We start from the raw sequence: 17781 nt of genomic DNA on the forward strand, positions 1-17781 counted from the left end.
TTTAACCTTCAAGCTTCATTATCTTATCAGTACTTTATGGATCCATCAATATGAAGGACTCCCTACCCACGATCAATACTAATTTCGAATACCATAGCATGGATAACGAGAAAGCAGAGAGAATGTTGACCGGACCACCTGCACGAAGAGCTAGACCTCTAGCTTTTGGAGCTCTAACGGTCGCTCTGTTGTATTTCTTATGGACTGCAAATATCCATCAATTATTCATGGGTTGCGGCATGCAACCGCAACCTGCCGGAACGAACCATGCAAAGGATATTGTATCTGTATCTGATCGTAAACCTATACCGTTGGAAGCGCATATCATGTCTAAATGTAAGCTTAATCGGTTCACAATTCATTTCCCTTGCATTGCTCTAGAATATTTCTTTGACGGACAGTTACTGACTCCTTAATACAGGTCCCGATGCGCAGGTCAGTTAAGCTGTTATCAGATTTGTGGTATATAATTAATTTACTTGTAGGACTGTTTAAAAATGATGGTATTGCCAGCTATGCAGAGAGTATATGATAAAGTAAACTTCACACTCTCATTTATTGGCGCGTAAGTACTGAGCCTCCCAAGAATCACCTGAAGAATCTAACGGCCGTTCTCTCGCAGACCTACAGACAATGACGGAGTTGCCTGTAAACATGGCCCGCAAGAATGTATGGGCAATATTCTCGAATTATGTTCTGCGACGCTATATCCCGACCCAAAAATCTACCTTGGGTTCACGATGTGTTTGACCAGAGACTATAAGGACATACCAGATAGAAGTCTAGTGGAAGATTGCGCATTAGAGCATGGAATGGATTTCGAAAAACTCAATGCGTGTACTGTGCAGGATGACGGAGGGTATGGAATGGGAATGTTAAGAGATAGTGTCAGAAGGAGTACCGAGGTATGTGTGAAGATAAAATGCATGTTCATCCTTCAGAGCTTCCATGCTAACCAAAAGCTGTAGGCTGGTGTCACAAAATCTTGCACTGTCAGACTCGACGAAGAAATATTTTGTATACGTGATGGCAGGAAGTGGACGGATTGCCCAGGAGGGTCGGATGTAAACGATCTTATTCTTGCCGTAGAGAAGATGTACCGCCACCAGTCTTGATAGGTTCGAATATATCCGTCCATAACTCACTCGCCTCTCCAACGGTGTAGTTCAAAGACACTTTATCCATCCCTGTTTCTTCGTTGCCCTCCATGTTTTCCAATTGCTCGATTATACTCTCCAGTCCGATCGCCTTTCCGGTTGCTTGTGTCGCGCCTGCCTCCAGTGCGACATGTACAATATGCACATGAAAATGGTAGTAGGTCGGTTGATAATGAACATACAATTTCAACTGATCCTCTTCCAAACCTTTGTATGAGTTCGCCGTAGCCTCCACAAACTTTTGCCTCATATGTCTCAGCCATTGTACATGTTTCTTCTTCAAATCCCTCAAACTCCATATATCTCTCCTCTCCACTAGCCCTAATAAATGGAGTCCCTCCATCGTCTTTCGATCCCAGTTCAGATCTGGCAATAATAAGAACCCCTCATCTCCATCTCGACCTTGTGGAGTTCTATAAATGACATCCTCTACCTCAGTCTTTCCATCTATTATATTGTATACCCAATTTAATCTACCTCCATCTCTTTTCGCTTGCATATATGGGCGTATCTTCTCTCTGTAAATTTGGGGTGTTTCTGTGATCATACGAAGTCCTTGCTTGCTATATTTCTTAATGTGCTGTTCTGTGCATGGATAGATGAGATTAATCTTCAGATCGGTAGGTTCAGTCGTTTGCGAAGGACCAGCATTGGCCAAATACCAAAAGTAAACATCATTTGCGCCGAGATTCTCGAGGGATTGGACAGTGGTTGGGAGAGAAGATAGATAGTCTGAGGAGGTAGGAAATGGAGCGCGCTCAAGAATCAAGAGACATGGCTTGGAATTGATTTGGCCGCAGAGAACAGAACGTCGTCCTGCTTGATCTTTGTAGGTAGACTAGTTAGATGTGGTGTTGTGGAAGGAGGTAGATTGTGATATTGAAAGTTACCTTGGTTTAGCAAACGATCAAATTTAAAATCTCGTATGAGAGATGTTGGAGTAGGAGCTTCTTCTGCCATGGTTGGAGTATGCGTTGATTTTATTATGGCCAGGCTTATTAAAGGTTGGGACACAAAGCTCCTTGGGGATAAGATTATGTCATCAAAAAGCGTTTTGTTGCACATCTAAAAATTTGCTGATTGTCCGCTACGAAAATACCAACCAGTCAGCATGTCACGCAAGTCCATCAATTAATCGAGCATGTGATATGTGTCAAAAGATGAAAACCTTCAGCTGTGTGTGCGACATAGGTGCTGATTACTCATCAAATTTCACTTACACGTCCAAGAGCGAATATGCATTAGCAAAGTCTCGTCGATAATGAGTACACCAATTGCAGATATATTCCGGATATGTTTATCTAATCAGTCAAAGAGTTCCAGCAATGCCAAGTATGGATGATTTGCAAAACTAGCAAGGGACAGTCCGTCAAATATACGCATCTAATAAGCTTGGGAGAGTGTCTCTTTCGAACCCGGACTGGCATATTGACGGGTGTCACGGTGTCTGAGATCATTTAGCAGTCAAATTAGTAGAGCTAATGAGATAATAAGATATTGAGGTGTGGTTCAAGACATCGAGAACGTCCAACGCTTGCTTGGAATGAATTCCATGCATCCTGAGCCACCTACGCACATTGACAAAAGAAGTTCGAGATTTCTTGGCTAATATCCTTGTTTCTTCCTAGGCTTTTGATCAAGAACGAGTACGGAGTAGTGAAATTGTGGGGTGATGATATGAACCATTATCAAGCTTCAACAATGCAGCACAATCCGAGAGCTTCAGCCGGCATAGAGATGTGCTTTGATCTTCCACCGATATGGTAGGTCAATACCTTCTCCCGCTCGGTATTCCTTACTCCGTTGGCTGCATATCTGCGATTACTGAACCTCGAGATATAGACAATAATCCATATGATAGGACAGGATAAGCGATAACCTTCCCCAGACGACTTACATTGAATTGTGTTATCTATATTCACAATGCCCTGCTTTCTTAGTTGCTGGTCGTTACGATCCTACGATCCACACCACCCACCACCACCTTCATCTCCTAAATACGGATGTACCATTTGTAACACCGCGCAGCAGCTTTCCAATTTTCCCCATTCCGCAACGGAATTAAGAACGTTGTCGCCGTGTACAAATCACATGATCAAGAGTTTTACATTCACCGCTTCCCTTTTCGTTCAGACGGTGCCGATACCCGTTTTCTAAAGCATTTCAGGCAGGGTCTAATTGTAATTTTTCCTCCCAAAACCCGCATGAATCTTGCCGGCCCCGCCAGATGAAGAACGGTCAATCGCCATCTTCTATTACATATCTTCAATCTCCAATGAGCGTGAAGAAAGTGGGGCCGCTCTCAGAGAGGCAGGCAAATACATCTTTTATATATAGAAAGAGTGAGTCCTTCATGTTTTACCTCGGTTTCCTTCTGATCTCTGCAATTATACTATACTCGTCATTCACTCAAAGTTTCATGTCATATATGAAGATCTTTTCCTTTCGATATCTTTTATCAATATAATCCTCTTGTTTCGGATTGACATTTTCTTTTTCTTCTTACTTTGTTCTTTTTGTCAGCGTACATTATCGAAGCTATTACAACAACAGATAAGCGCCGATAATAAGGGAAAGGATAGGAGGGCTCCTCACCTCAAAAATGACGGACTCGATATCGAGGCAAGAGACCCGCAAGTCAGGTGCATCAAAACCTGATTCGTCTCCTGGGCTACATCGATGTTTATCTGGAAATCACCTCGATGACACTTCGTATTATACAGGTCATCCTGGTGCATCTGAAGGGAAAACTGATCAAGATATGGAGCGCGATTCCACAATCGATTTGGAAGATACAGATACTGATGGCAACTCAAGTATATCGCCAGAAGTTATAGACGGGATTGAGGTTGAGAGAGATGTTGAATTGGGGAGAGAAAAGACACAAAAGAGCACGAAAAGTGTGAGGGATCCAAACTTAGTCACTTGGGAAGGGCCACATGATCCAGAGAACCCTAAGAATTGGAAAATTGGACGTAAATGGGCTGCAGTCTTGGTAGTTTCAAGTTTCACCTTTATATCCCCAGTTTCCTCTTCCATGGTAGCCCCAGCTCTGACTTCCATAAGTTCGGATTTACATATTGAAAGTTCCATAGAGCAAAGTCTGGTGCTATCTATTTTCGTCCTGGCTTATGCGATTGGTGAGTCGATTCTATCGTGGCAATTGTAGACAGAAAACTGACATGAAAACAGGCCCATTGTTTCTTGGACCGCTGAGTGAAATGTTTGGACGAGTCATTATAGTGCAAGTTAGCAACCTTATGTACTTGTTTTTCAATCTCGGCTGTGGTTTGGCACAAACCAAGGGGCAATTGATTGCTTTCCGATTTCTTGCCGGGCTAGGTGGCTCTGCCCCTTTAGCTCTCGGAGGTGGAGTACTCAGTGATTTATTCACAGCCGAAGAGCGTGGTAAAGCTATCTCTATATACTCTCTCGCTCCACTACTGGGGCCGGCAGTTGGTCCAATAGCAGGCGGGTTTATAGCCGAGAATACTACCTGGAGATGGGTCTTTTATGCAACTACAATTGCAGATGCGGTCATTCAAATAATAGGGTTGTTCTACCTTCAAGAAACATTTGCACCTGTTTTACTCGGACGTAAGAAGAATAAGCTCATCAAAGAGACTGGAAATCAAGATCTTCACACAGAATGGGATGTTCCAGACAGAACTATCTTCAAGGCTCTTTCTGTTAGTCTGACGCGACCTTTCAAACTACTTGGTATGCTTAATCATTTCATCACAATCCACTATTCTTTTTATCGTCACAATCTTCACAAAAGCATGAGAGAAAAGCCTCAAGGCTCAGTAGTTGGATAAAGAACTATGCTGGAGAAGAAATTATCTTCCTAGCACGTTCATATTTACACATAAGGCAATGATCACGTAGTCGTAAATCTGGCATTGAGTAACTCTATTGCCCGCGATCCTATAAATCCTGCCTTTGCTGACTTGCCGATCATCTAGGAACGCAAATCATCATCCAGGTGTTGGCAGTATATATGGCTTACCTCTATGGTATCATGTATCTCGTACTCTCCACGTTTCCCGGATTATGGGAAGGCGTATATAACGAAAGTGTTGGGATGGGTGGGCTAAACTATATTTCTTTGGGAGTCGGTTTCTTTTTAGGTACGCAAATATGTGCACCAGCACAAGATAGGATTTATCGAGAGCTGAAAGCACGTAACAACGGAGTGGGAAAGCCCGAATTTCGAGTCCCTCTAATGATTCCTGGTGCTTTGCTTGTGCCAGTAGGGCTCTTTTGGTATGGATGGTCGGCTCAAGCTAAAACTCATTGGATTGTGCCGAATATTGGAGCGGCAATTTTTGCAGCAGGAACCATTATCGGATTTCAATGCATTCAAACTTATATAGTCGACTCCTATACCAAGTATGCTGCAAGTGCTGTCGGAGCAGCAACTGTTTTGAGAAGTTTGGCTGGTTTCGGTTTCCCATTGTTCGCCCCGTACTTGTATGCGGCCCTAGATTATGGGTGGGGTAATAGTTTGATCGGATTTGTCGCGATCGGGTTGGGGTGGCCAGCTCCTATTTTGCTGTGGATATATGGCGAGAGACTTCGTACGAGAAGTACATTTGCAGCTGGATAAGACAAATGCGGAAATGTACGACTGGTAGGATGGGGGTATGGGTTATGATTGGCGGGTCGGATCCGAGCGTGATCGTATGAGTGGACGAAAATGACAAGCATAGCCATATGGAGTTTCTGGGCGATTTTTAAGGTAAAACGGCAGTGTAAAAAATACCCTTTTGCGGATCAAATTGATGAGCATATATAGCAATAGTAATACGATGACTGTTGAATTGGAGAACAAAATGGCGTCTGTGTTCTCGAATGACCAAATAGAGTTATGAGCCTGACAAGTGTATACTTCGGTCATCATTGCTATGAGAAATGTCTTGCTATATTGTATGCGAATCCTTATTGCAATGATGTTATTCGGTTGAACATTCTTCCTACAAATCTTAAACGAGAATGAGTAGACTATGCCACAACAAACTTTGATCTGATACTTCGTCGACTGAGCGGCATTCAGAAACTAGTGAAGATTGCGCAATTTTGTCGGTGTCCAAGAGGGCGTTGAAAATAAAACGTACTGCGGATTCTTTCCGTGTCAGCAGTAGACAAGGAATTTAAGTAGACATGGAGTTTACTTCCGCCGGCTTCCGGATTACTTCCAAGTCACAGAACTTTGGGAGCTCCATGTCCAGTCGCAACGATATCGACACCAATGTCTAGAATTACCATCAACAATGAAACATTCGACGTCCTTAACTCCTAGCTTTCGGAGAACAAGCAATGTGACAATGCGATACTACACTAACAACGCATCGCTTTGGGTGAGGAACACCCCATCTTTCAATGTCCAAGATTTGCTTCGACAAGGAAATATGTGGTTGCCAAGAATCTCACTCAGAACTAATTCTTCCTTTGGAATCTCGAATGTCGACAGGGGTTCATACTAGTTGAGAAAGAGGACAGGATTGTATGATGAGTCGACGATGATGACATAGATCTCGGAATTCCGTCCACTGCCAGTCGAGAGTGCTTGTCCGGATATACATACTTATCACCATAAAGTCCATCTGGTTCGATGTAGTCGCGAAGGATCAGGATCCCGAATTCGTCATGACGGGTTTGGCTTAAGGTTAACGGTCAACTGTCTGGGCTAGCCCAAAACGATATATCCATACCTATGTTGATTGCGTATAAGACATGGCAGTGAGAGGGATTATGAGATCCTATACGGTGAGAATGCGGCACAGCGGTTCTTTATAAACATAGATGCCAATCACGCCTCAACTGAGATCCATGGGGCTCAGCTAGTGGAAATCTCGAGCGTATGGGATAATATGACGATATCGTCAGCTCTGCTCTAGCACCTAGGCATCTCTTGGTTTGGAGAGTCTCGAAGCTTACATAGCCACAAATGAAGCTTTAAGGCTTTTGCGGACTGTTATTCATGGTGCATCTACCTGCAGTCGCCGATCTTTGAAGAAAATAAGACTCGTAAATGCAGGGCCAAAATGCTCACTGCACGCGTTGAAGCGTGCAAGGGCATTGTGTGTCTGCAAGGCTGGGGCACAAGGAACCAAGGGACCAAGGCCGTCAGCACAAGTGAGAATGATTCCTCCATCAGTGCTGACAAGCAGTAGCGACAGTAATAATTTGATAGATAGATAGCGCGGCCCTACAGGGCATAAGGAAAAGGAAGGATCTTGACGAGCTTGAGAGAATGATGCCCGCAATAGAGAAAACCCCCTCAGCGGCAAGCGGACACTACGTACATTAAATAGCATCGATTTTATCAATTCGGAGACACATACTTTATTATCGCCGAAATTAATAAGAGTTACATTGAGGAAGCAACATGACATTGAATTGAAAGATTTAATAGAAATGTTGGATATATGTTGGGTTGGAGTGAGCAAAAGAAAGTAATCTACATGCGTTTAGACATTTTGTCTGTTGACCTTATTGATAATCTGTCTTGACCAATCAGATCTATGCATTAGAAATTTCCTCGAATCCAATTGATATCTCCACTCTTTACATCCCCCCTCCCCCAATCACAAGTCAACCACTCTTATCAATCTAGAAGATTGATGGCAGCAGCATTCCATTTCTTTGCTTTACTTGGGCATTGCGCTTCATGAGAGAACATACCTATCTGCCCATATGAGAATCATCTCCATATCTAGGAAGAATCATTACTTCAATCTCCAGGAAACCAACTCGAAGGAGGATTCTTCTTCTACTTGTACATTCTTGAACACGGCCAAAAGTTCCATGGAACGATTAGTTGCGATAAGGACCCGAGTATATTTGTGCCTATCGCTTTAACGTAGGAAGGACGGAGATAGGAAACAGCTCTGCTTACAGCTTCAAAAGGGTTAATGGTCTAGGGTAACATTCCCTCAGAATTGGCAGCTAGAAAGGATAGGTCCGCGCGTGTGTACTCCGTAAATACTTATCGGATCGGATAAGCCTTGTCTACCGGCTACCAGGGACCCGCAGCGCACCACATCGCATCAATACCCATCAACGGATTGATACGGATAACGTCGAGGGGATAAGCTGAGGATCGTGCCCCTCTCTCGCGCTGGATGGCTGACGTACGGGATGCGGGTCATGTTGATGGAGGATCGTCGTCCTCGTTGAATAATGTCAAGATCAAACCGGAGAGTAATGTGACGACTGATCGGGAAAGCTCGACGTCGAATAAAAGATCGAGGAGTAGCAGAGATGCCGCTGCGATTAAGAGAAGGTGTGTTTCAACAGCTTGTGTCGCATGTAGAAAGCGCAAATCTAAATGCGATGGAAACACACCAAGTTGCGCAGCTTGCTCAAGTGTATATGGGACTGGTATGTTCATCTCATATCTTCAATTGATCGGTGGCAATTGGCCTGCAAGACTAGCTGAGTACTTGGACTGACATTGTGAATTGACAGAATGTGTATACGATCCCTTATCAGACCATAGAAGAAAAGGCGTATATAAAGAAAAGATCGATAGTCTGAAGACTCGAAATTCTACTCTACAAACATTGATACAAGCGATATTGAATGCCGCCGAAGAAGATGTGCCAAATCTGGTCCGCCAAATTCGGACGTGTGAAAGTCTCGATGATGTAGCAGAAAACATTCTGAAACAAGACCAAGCCTTCGGAGACGATGATGATGATATGGACGATAACATGGCATGGACATCATCTAGTTTGCCGACCTTCGAGACTCAATTATCGGGAAAGATGGGTGAATTGAGGTTAGAAAATGGTTCGGTAAGGTTCTTGGGAGGCACCTCGAATTTAATTTATCTCGATGCAGCGAGTGTTGAACATGGGGACGCTTTGGAAACGACTCAACAAGAGGAACCTCTCCTGTCATGGACTACAGTCACAAGTGATACAGAGGTCATCGTTCATTTGATTAATATGTATTTTACATGGCACTATCCATATTTTACGACATTGAGTAAAACGCTGTGGGTTTTCTTTTTCCATACTCCCCGATTCGAAGCTGGCCCATTTCACTTTCCCATCGTCTTGTTTTGCTTCAAGAATTACTGACTGATTGATATTACTAGGTTTTACAAGGACTTCCTTCTGGTATGTTTACTTGCCAGACACTGGCTCATTGTGTTCCACATTCAAAACAACCAGGGTTAACGGGATCCAGGGAAAACCTCCAGTGACTCCAAAAAGAACAATGTACTGTTTCATCATTATTAGTTAGTGAAGACTCAGCTTTCAATGTGATTATCTCCTAACGACTCTCAGGTCAATGCTATGCTGGCTCTGGGGTGTCATTTTACAAACTCTCCCCAAGCCTGTGCAGATCCAGGTGATACCGCTACTAAAGGTGATCATTATTTCGCGGAAGCGAAAAGACTATTTATTGAGAATGAAGAGTTCGAAAAACCGAGATTGACTACCATACAAGCTCTCTGGTGAGTATTTATCCTTATGTTCAAATATGTGTATCTAACATGATGGCAGCTTGATGTCAGTTCGTGAGGCAGGTGCAGGCCGAGAAGGAAAAGGTTGGGTCTACTCTGGAATGGCATTCCGAATGGCTCAAGATATGGGTCTTAACCTGGATTCCGGAATCAATAAAAACAGTCCAAAGGAATTTCCCGTTGATGAAGACGAAATCGATGTTAGAAGAGTCACATTTTGGGGCTGGTATGTTGAACTGATTCAATATATTCTTTTTCATCATTGTTTAATTTGTTCCCTGACCACAAGTCCGATTTTTCTGGTCCTTCAACTCCTAGCTTTTACTTCTAATGCAATATTAATTCCTCATTTTCTTGAAATTCGTTCTTTGATAACCAATTACTGATTCTCCTCGATAGCTTTCTCTTTGACAAATGTTTTTCGAATTATCTAGGAAGACTTCCTCTGTTATCGGTGACTGACATCACCGTCCCAAAATATGACGTTAAAAAATTCGATGACGATGAAATCTGGTCACCTTACACAGATAATGGAATTGGTCAATTAAACTCCCAACCATCAAGGACAAGAGCTGTAGCTTTACAGATTTCGAGTCTGTGTGAGATTAGTAGTGATCTTCTCACATTTTTTTACCATCCACAAAATGTTGAAAGGGGTGTTGGAAGATCACAGGAGTTAAAAAAGCTTAGCGAACTACAAACAAGACTCGAAACTTGGAAAAGAGATTTACCCAAGGAATTTGAACCAAAGGAAGGACAATTACCTAACGTCCTTCTTATGCAGTACGCAGTACTATATCTAAACTTCAACTCATTACTGATTTTTTATAGCATGTTTTTCCATCTTTTATACATCCATCTATTTCGGCCGTTCCTCAAATACAATCCAAGTACATCGCCTTTACCGACACATGTATCTCCCCGAAAACTTTGCACACAAGCTGCTGGCTCGATATCCAAGTTAATGCGTCTTTACAAGCGTATATATGGACTTCGACAAATTTGCAACATAGCAGTTTATATTGTTCACTCTGCTTGTACAATTCACCTCCTGAATCTTCCAGAAAAGACAGCGAAGAGAGACATAATTCACGGAGTCAAACATCTCGAGGAAATTGCTGATGATTGGCTCTGTGCACGCCGTACTCTTTCAATCCTCTCTGTTCTGGCTCGAAAATGGAATATCGATCTTCCCACAGAAGCGTCTGCTGTATTCTCTCGTACTGATAGCAAGTTTGGGTATTTCTCGACAGCCGATGTTCCATCGCCGAAAGCAGAGATAATAGCGACTACACCATCATCATCATCGTCACCTACTCATTTCCAGACTCCTGTGCATTCTCAACCGCTCCTTGCAAGAAGTCAAACCCAGTTACAACAGAGTTTGTATAGCTATCCTCTCGATTCAGAAGTTCCACTTGCGCAGAGTTTGATAAGCGATTTATCAGCGCAGTCTTCGCTGCCCAGACTCCAAAATGTTGTCTCGCCACCATCCGATCATACAGATTCCATCTCATATTCTACGACAACAAATCCCCTTCATATGTCACCTGTCTCTGCATATCCCCTCTCTCGTACAATCTATACCAACCCGACTCAACCTTTCGCTCATAGTATCACGAATGCTACTTCTACGGCTAATAATAGCCCATTGACTAGTGGGAATAGAAGTGCAAATAGAAACGTTAGCCCTAGTACACTGTTCGGTGGAGTGGAGCAGTTATTTCAAAGCCAGGATTGGTGGTTGCGGGACCAAGCGAGCTTAGTAGTTGGGTTTGAGAATTGGATGGGTGGAGGTGTTGGTATCGGTACAGGGCATAGTCATAGCTTGAGTGGTGATCTAGGTACCGGGACTGGCAACCAGTTTTATGATAATGGCAACCCCAATTCTAGGAACGGCGGTGGTAATACAGGTGCAGGGGGTGGCGGGGGCGCTAATAGAGGGTTTAGGGATGACGACTGGTTCTCATAATTGCTATGGGTGTTTTGATATAATACGATATGATGTAATACGATGATACTAGGATGGAGTTGAGAAGGGATTCTGTCGGGCTTTGACAGGGTGGTTAGGGTTATGATGATCAATGATCATGGTCGGGGCGGAAACAGGAGCCTGGCATGAATTCAGCTTAGGAGTTTTGTGGGATACCTGTGTTCTTGTCACAGTGGAATATTTTGATTTTAATAAGATGAGGATTGTATGTACCAATGATTCATTATATATAGATATGTATTTGGGATGATATGGTATGGTATGGAAAAAGATGGAGCATATTAGTACGGATAAGGTAAATAATTTGGAGTAGAAAAAACATTCGTCTTCGATAGTTGGTTCGTTTTTTGAGACTAAAATGGGTTTGGAAGGAATGGATGGTAAGTTTTGGGGATGGTAAAGAGTGAAGGTTGGCTGGAAGATGAATCGACCCCCTTTTCTCCTATTCAAGGATATGTTGATATTGAAAAATGATTGTTTCGAGTGAATGGAACATAGATTGCGCTCTTACAATACCTACCTAACTTATTGGAAACTCCCAAAAATCATATCACATTCATCTCTTTATAAAATAAAAAACATTTTGTAATTTTTAACTCTTAATTATGTGTGTATGATTTAGAAAGGCTAAATAAGTAACCAAAAAGTAACTCAAATAGCCCCTTCTATATCTTTCTCATCCTCATCCTCATCATCTCTTCCATTTTAATTCCAATTCCAATTCCAATTCTGATTTTCATATCCTATCTTATCTCTGTTCACATCTAATCATTCATATGCTCATACAATCCCTTCCCTTCCCTTTCCTTCCATCCCTTCCTTTCCTTTCATCGTCCAACTCGATATGCAAAAGGGTATTTATTATAAACCAAGTCCATCGATCGCTGTGCACCACGCAATGCAAAGCAAAGTAAAAAAAGATCCCCCCTCTCCCATATATGCTCATAAAGGTATCGTATCATGCGTGTATTTTACGTCGCGCTTCGTTTCCTTGCGTTACATTGCTCGGTTTCTTCATCCTCTGATTCCTCGGTTTCTTTACCCGTGTGTTCTTTTGTTCGTTTCCGTGATTGCATCTCCTTTCTATCTAATAGAATGAGTGCCTCCTTTTCTTTTTTTTTTCGTTTCCAGTCCAATCCCTCCTAGCCGTTGTCTTGTCCCTTCCCTTTCCCTTTCTCCTGGCGCGGTCCCTCTTTCTCGCCCCCAAGCCTAACAAGCACCCCCTCAATGACTGGCACCAACTCCGTAATCCTAAAGGGTTTCGTCATAACTTCATCCATACCGGCCTCCAACGCTTGTTGAATTTGTTCTGCTCTCGCGTTGGCAGTCACTGCCACAACTGGCACATGTCCTATCAGTTCTCTATTCTTTTCCATTTTGCGTATCTCCCTGGCGCATGTGAGACCGTCCATCACGGGCATTTCAATGTCGAGAAGAATGAGGGTGAGAGGAATGGGAGATTTTTGTGGTCGTGATTGCTGATGCAGCTGTGAAGGGTCTTGGGTTTGGTTCGGAATGCTGGTGCTCTGTGGGCTGGGTATTAGCATAAATCTTATGGGGAAATATGGCAAGAAAAGGAACGTGAAAAGGGGCCATCTTACCTTTTTTGATACAACCACATTTGAATGATCCACTCTCTCGCTCATCCAATTCGTCTGAGTTATAAACTCAACAGCTTCCTTTCCATGATTTGCTACGTGAACTGTACATCCCAACCGCTTCATTTGTGCCGCCAAGACCTTCTGATTACTAAAATTATCCTCCCACGATCAATTACACTCCACGAACTAGGCCTGAGAAAATCCGGAGTCTTGTTCGTTTTTGCCTTCTGGCTTTCTTCCTCCTCAAACCCAAATGAGTTGCGATTAGTAGGTAATCTTCCCTTCTCCTTCAAATCCAGGAGCTTATTCAACATGTTCTCTTCATGGTCCTTGATGCTTTTCGGAACATTCGTCGCAAGTCGCCCATTAGCTTCCAGATCCGAATTCATCTGCGATTCAACATCCAGAGTTTTTGCCCTTATCAATGCACGACGGCATTTAATGTAGAAAGCGAAAGTACTCCCAACCCCAAACTCTGATGCCACGCCAATTTCTCCACCTTGCAATTCGGTAAGTTGACGTGAGATAAACAGTCCAAGGCCAGATCCTCCATAATGCACATGAGTTCGAGGCGATGCTTGAGAGAAACGTGTGAACAAGTTCTTCTTCTCGGCAGGTGTTAACCCACAACCAGTATCTTTTATTTCGAATCGAAGATATATGATTTGACCTCTACCCCATTCCTCGCTATCGGTAATATTTGCTTTCGAAAACCTGGTAGGAGATGGGAAGTATTCGAAATTGGCCAATGACTCTAATAAAGGTGGTTCCAGGGAGGCACTTATGGAAACATGGATTTCTCGTGTCTTCTCGTCCTTGGTGAATTTGATAGCATTTGTCATGAGATTAATCAATACTTGAGTCAACCTACTTGAGTCGAGCATGACACTGTCAACTTTCAACTCTTGAAATGACTTTTTGATGTCTAAATTGAGAGATATGGTATTCATTTGACATTCTCCGGCAAACATCCTGAGTCCTAGCTTTACCACCTCTACAGGTTTAGTAGAGACAGGTGTGATTGTAAGCAGATTTGAATCTAATTTGGAAATCATCAAAACATCATCAACAATTGATTTTTGGTGTTGAGCACAAAGTTGAATTGTTTCGGCGGCATCTATACCATCTTTCAAGATAGTCGCGAGTTGACAATCGCGCTCCTCCAGATCCTTGTTTGCTGCTCTGTATTGTTTCAAAGATGATGAGATACCATCTGCACATTGAACGATAGCGCTGAGTGGATTGCGCATTTCGTGACTTGTTATGTCGATAAATGAATTTTGCTGGCGCCTTGTTTCTTCGTAATCTTTTAGTCGTCTGTCTTGAATCTCTTCGGCCCATTTTATTCTGGAGATATCTGTTGAGCCTATGTTGTGTCAGTAAAGATCAGTTATAAAGTCATAGATTTAGTTGTTGCCAGAGAAGAAAAAGTCCTATGAAACTTACAGCCCATCACACTCTTCAGCTTTCCGTTCTCATCATTCTCTCCAGAAAATGTACCCAATACCCAGCGCTGAATAGTCAATGTACTCCCAGCTATGTCCCCTACCCATGGTTGTTCCATACGTGTTTCTATTACAAATGGAGTAGCTTTCTCTACCAGCGCGAACCATTGCGATCTAAACTTCGGTCGGTCCAACTCGTATATTGCATTCATCCATGAGAAGGGAATTTCTGCTAAGGTTTCGCTTTTTGCGAGACCAGAGATATGAAACCATTGCTCATTCGCGTAGGTTAGTCTCCCTTCTGGATCGAGAATAGCTAGGCCACCAGGAGCAAGATCACTGAATCTTCTGAAGTTTCGTTCGATTTCGTTGGCCTGGTTTGTGCGAAGTAAAAGTTGTTCAGAGAGCTCTGCACGATCTTCCATTTCTTTAGCGAATCTTTTTTGGAGCGTGATATCGGTGCAATATCCCATGATGCTCTTGATACTTCCATCCAAAGAAAATTCGTGCTGGTAACTCGCCAGAATCCAATTCTCATACTCATCACCAGTGATAGGATCATACCATGGCTTGACGAGTTGAAGCTCACCAGACCACGGCTGATTACGAGTGGTGAGTTTCTCCCAACCCTTCATCATAGTCGGAATGCTAGATGGAGCAATCGTATCCATCCAAGACATTCTAGAAGCCGTGTCGCGAGGCAGGTCCGTAATCTCGTAATAACGATCGTTGGCTTCGAGCAATGTACCATCGCTATCAACTGAAAATAAAGCGACAGGCGAAACTTCGGCTATACGTTGCAATCTTCCTTTCTGAAAAGCTAACTCTTCAGAGAGTTTCATACGCTCAGCAGCAGCGATTTCTGCAGCATCGGTACCACGTCGGATTTCATCCTGGAAAAGTGTGACCGAGGCTAGGGAATTTGCCAATTGTCTGTTCAAGATTTTGACGAAAGATTCGTAATCGGCATCATACGGTCTCCTAGGGTTCACACCAATAACTAAAAAGCCCAAAGTATTTTCAGCATTAGTTGGTCTCAGTGGCAATACCACAGCCTCTCGTGACGGCTCGCCAAACCCTCTCCAGTTATATCCTCGTGTCAAGCCGACTGGAAGCATACTATCCGAAAGTGATAACAAAGTTGGTTGGCGTGTTTTCATGGCCTCTCTCAAGGCTGGCACATATCCTCCCAGATGTCTCTTTAGATCGAGTCTGCTTTGAGCGCTTACATGTCCTTCTGGAACACCTAAAGAGCCTTCTAAAATAACCGACTTGATACTCGTAGAACTATCAGAAGAAATCGACCCTCTCGACGATGTTGCATCATTCTCAATATCATCGAGGACCGAGTAAAGCAAAACAAATGGGAAGTCATATTCGTTCTCGGCAAGACCGCCAAGCAATCAATTTCCAAAAATCCGACACAGATTGAGCAAGAGCTGTTTCTTTCTTCTGCCTTCGCCGACTTTCAAGAGTGTTCTCATCCTTCGATTGCTCACTACCTTTTGGGTCGTCTCAAAGGGTGCGTTGTAAACGCCCAGGAGCTCAGGGCTAGGGCCGGCTTTCCAGATGGGCGTCAAGCTCCAGGAGTAAAAAGTTTCCTCGACAAAACCTTGACGCTCTAGGGGTAACATTTGATCTGTCATGGCGATTCCTCTCCCTGTCCGTCTGCATTCATTGAAAATCTCGCCAACCTCCTCCCAAATCTCTGCGAAAGGACCTCGAGCGCCTGTCCCCATCAAACGTGGATGCTTCTGACCAGCTACAGTCTCCGCGTAAGTTTGATTGTACAATACGGTCAACTCTTCGCCCCAGAAAATAGCAGCAGGGTGGGGGTTGGCAATCACCATGTTGACGATCTGGCGAAATTCGGGCGACCAGCTGTTCATGGGACCTAAAGGTGTCGAAGACCAGTCCACACCTCGAGCGAAGACGATGTGATCAGAGAGATAACCTTCGGGACGCTCGATTGTCCAGTCTGCAACTGGAGACTCGGTGGCCCAATCTGAGGATGGTCCCCCGACCATCTCACTCATAATGACATCTTCATTTTGATTTTGTGCGCCACTTGCCGGGCTGTTTAAATTTGACACTTGGACATCTTTAAGGCTGCAATTGTCTTGTCGGAGAAGGTGGTACTCAAAGTTCCTTTTGGCTGTGAGGGTAATTACTAAATATAAGATCTCTCAACTCAACATCAATTTTATTACCACAAATTAAAACCCATCTCTTCCTGATTGTGAATCCAGACCAGAGAAACCCATTGTATGAAAACGATTGGCCTGGGTAATCTTCACTGGTTTGTTTCTGGACGAAGTCCTTGATTAGAGATCTGAAGGTTGTAGAGGCAGGTCCCCCAGAATGAAGTGTTGGAGAAGTCTGTTCTTCAGAGTTTGTAGATATGGTACTCGTGAGAAGAATATTGGACTGGAAAGCTTTGTTCATGTATTCTGGATCCAAATTATCTCCAAGGGCATTATGGCGCAAAAGATCAACTATTAGAGTGGGTTTAGGGTCGAAATTTAGAAAGTCTGTAAGACCTATTGTATTGAGTTCTTCATGTTCTCCTGGGGTATCAGATTCGGAATCAAGTAGATCTTCCTCATTGGCGCTTGATTGACAATATTCGGCGTCTCGTAAAGGCGACTGTGTATGGGTTGGTGAATCAGACAGCATAAGTTTTTGGGCCTTCCTTGACCTGGGTGACATCGAATGTTTATGTATTTTTCAGAAATTCCGCAGGTCCATCAGCACAAAGATGTTGAAATGTCACTTCCTTTGCCAATGCCCAATGTAAAATCGACAGGGAAGTATTCCGGCAGTGAATCTTTGTGGGTGTTGTTGGTTTTGAGATAAAACTGCTAGGATCTTGACATATTGGTAGGCGGTCGGTTGGGTAGAGGTTTCGGTGGAGGCAGTAAGTGTCCACGGGTATGTATGTATGTATGTATGTATGGGGAGATCTTTGAAGCGAAGAGTGAATGTGGGTGGTTGGTGGAGGTAATGAGTGAGTATCGATGAGGAGTGATATACTGTTATTGCTTATTCCTAGAATCTGTTTCAATAGGGTTGGGATAGATCAAATGGATTAAAGAAAGACGACAAG

The 17781-nt window shown here is 43.3% G+C and overlaps 5 protein-coding genes across 5 annotated transcripts; 3 read left to right on the forward strand and 2 right to left on the reverse strand.

The window, feature by feature from the left end:
• Window positions 1-50: 50 nt before the first annotated feature.
• EAF02_008906 (uncharacterized protein) lies at window positions 51-1115 on the forward strand (the record flags this gene model as incomplete). The annotated part of the gene is made up of 5 exons (XM_038904954.1): window positions 51-336; window positions 422-435; window positions 486-565; window positions 623-905; window positions 969-1115. The coding sequence occupies 5 exons, from the start codon at window positions 51-53 to the stop codon at window positions 1113-1115; spliced, it is 810 nt and encodes a 269-aa protein (XP_038755364.1).
• Window positions 1075-2117, reverse strand: EAF02_008907 (uncharacterized protein; the record flags this gene model as incomplete). Its single annotated transcript, XM_038904955.1, has 2 exons — window positions 1075-1982; window positions 2048-2117. 2 exons carry the CDS (start codon window positions 2115-2117, stop codon window positions 1075-1077), a joined length of 978 nt encoding a protein of 325 aa, XP_038755365.1.
• A 1642-nt stretch (window positions 2118-3759) lies between these two features.
• EAF02_008908 (uncharacterized protein) lies at window positions 3760-5766 on the forward strand (the record flags this gene model as incomplete). The annotated part of the gene is made up of 3 exons (XM_038904956.1): window positions 3760-4297; window positions 4350-4877; window positions 5123-5766. 3 exons carry the CDS (start codon window positions 3760-3762, stop codon window positions 5764-5766), a joined length of 1710 nt encoding a protein of 569 aa, XP_038755366.1.
• Window positions 5767-6021: 255 nt separating this feature from the next.
• On the forward strand, window positions 6022-12140 carry EAF02_008909 (uncharacterized protein). The gene is made up of 7 exons (XM_038904957.1): window positions 6022-8543; window positions 8631-9162; window positions 9265-9286; window positions 9458-9627; window positions 9677-9862; window positions 10036-10419; window positions 10468-12140. Exons 1-7 carry the CDS (start codon window positions 8285-8287, stop codon window positions 11606-11608), a joined length of 2694 nt encoding a protein of 897 aa, XP_038755367.1. The 5' UTR covers window positions 6022-8284; the 3' UTR covers window positions 11609-12140.
• A 631-nt stretch (window positions 12141-12771) lies between these two features.
• EAF02_008910 (uncharacterized protein) lies at window positions 12772-17384 on the reverse strand (the record flags this gene model as incomplete). Its single annotated transcript, XM_038904958.1, has 6 exons — window positions 12772-13155; window positions 13231-13331; window positions 13418-14596; window positions 14677-16057; window positions 16178-16830; window positions 16886-17384. 6 exons carry the CDS (start codon window positions 17382-17384, stop codon window positions 12772-12774), a joined length of 4197 nt encoding a protein of 1398 aa, XP_038755368.1.
• Window positions 17385-17781: the final 397 nt, after the last annotated feature.

Source organism: Botrytis sinoallii, assembly GCF_014898435.1.
Source record: "Botrytis sinoallii strain Bc 23 chromosome Unknown BSIN_017, whole genome shotgun sequence".
NCBI lineage: Eukaryota > Fungi > Ascomycota > Leotiomycetes > Helotiales > Sclerotiniaceae > Botrytis > Botrytis sinoallii.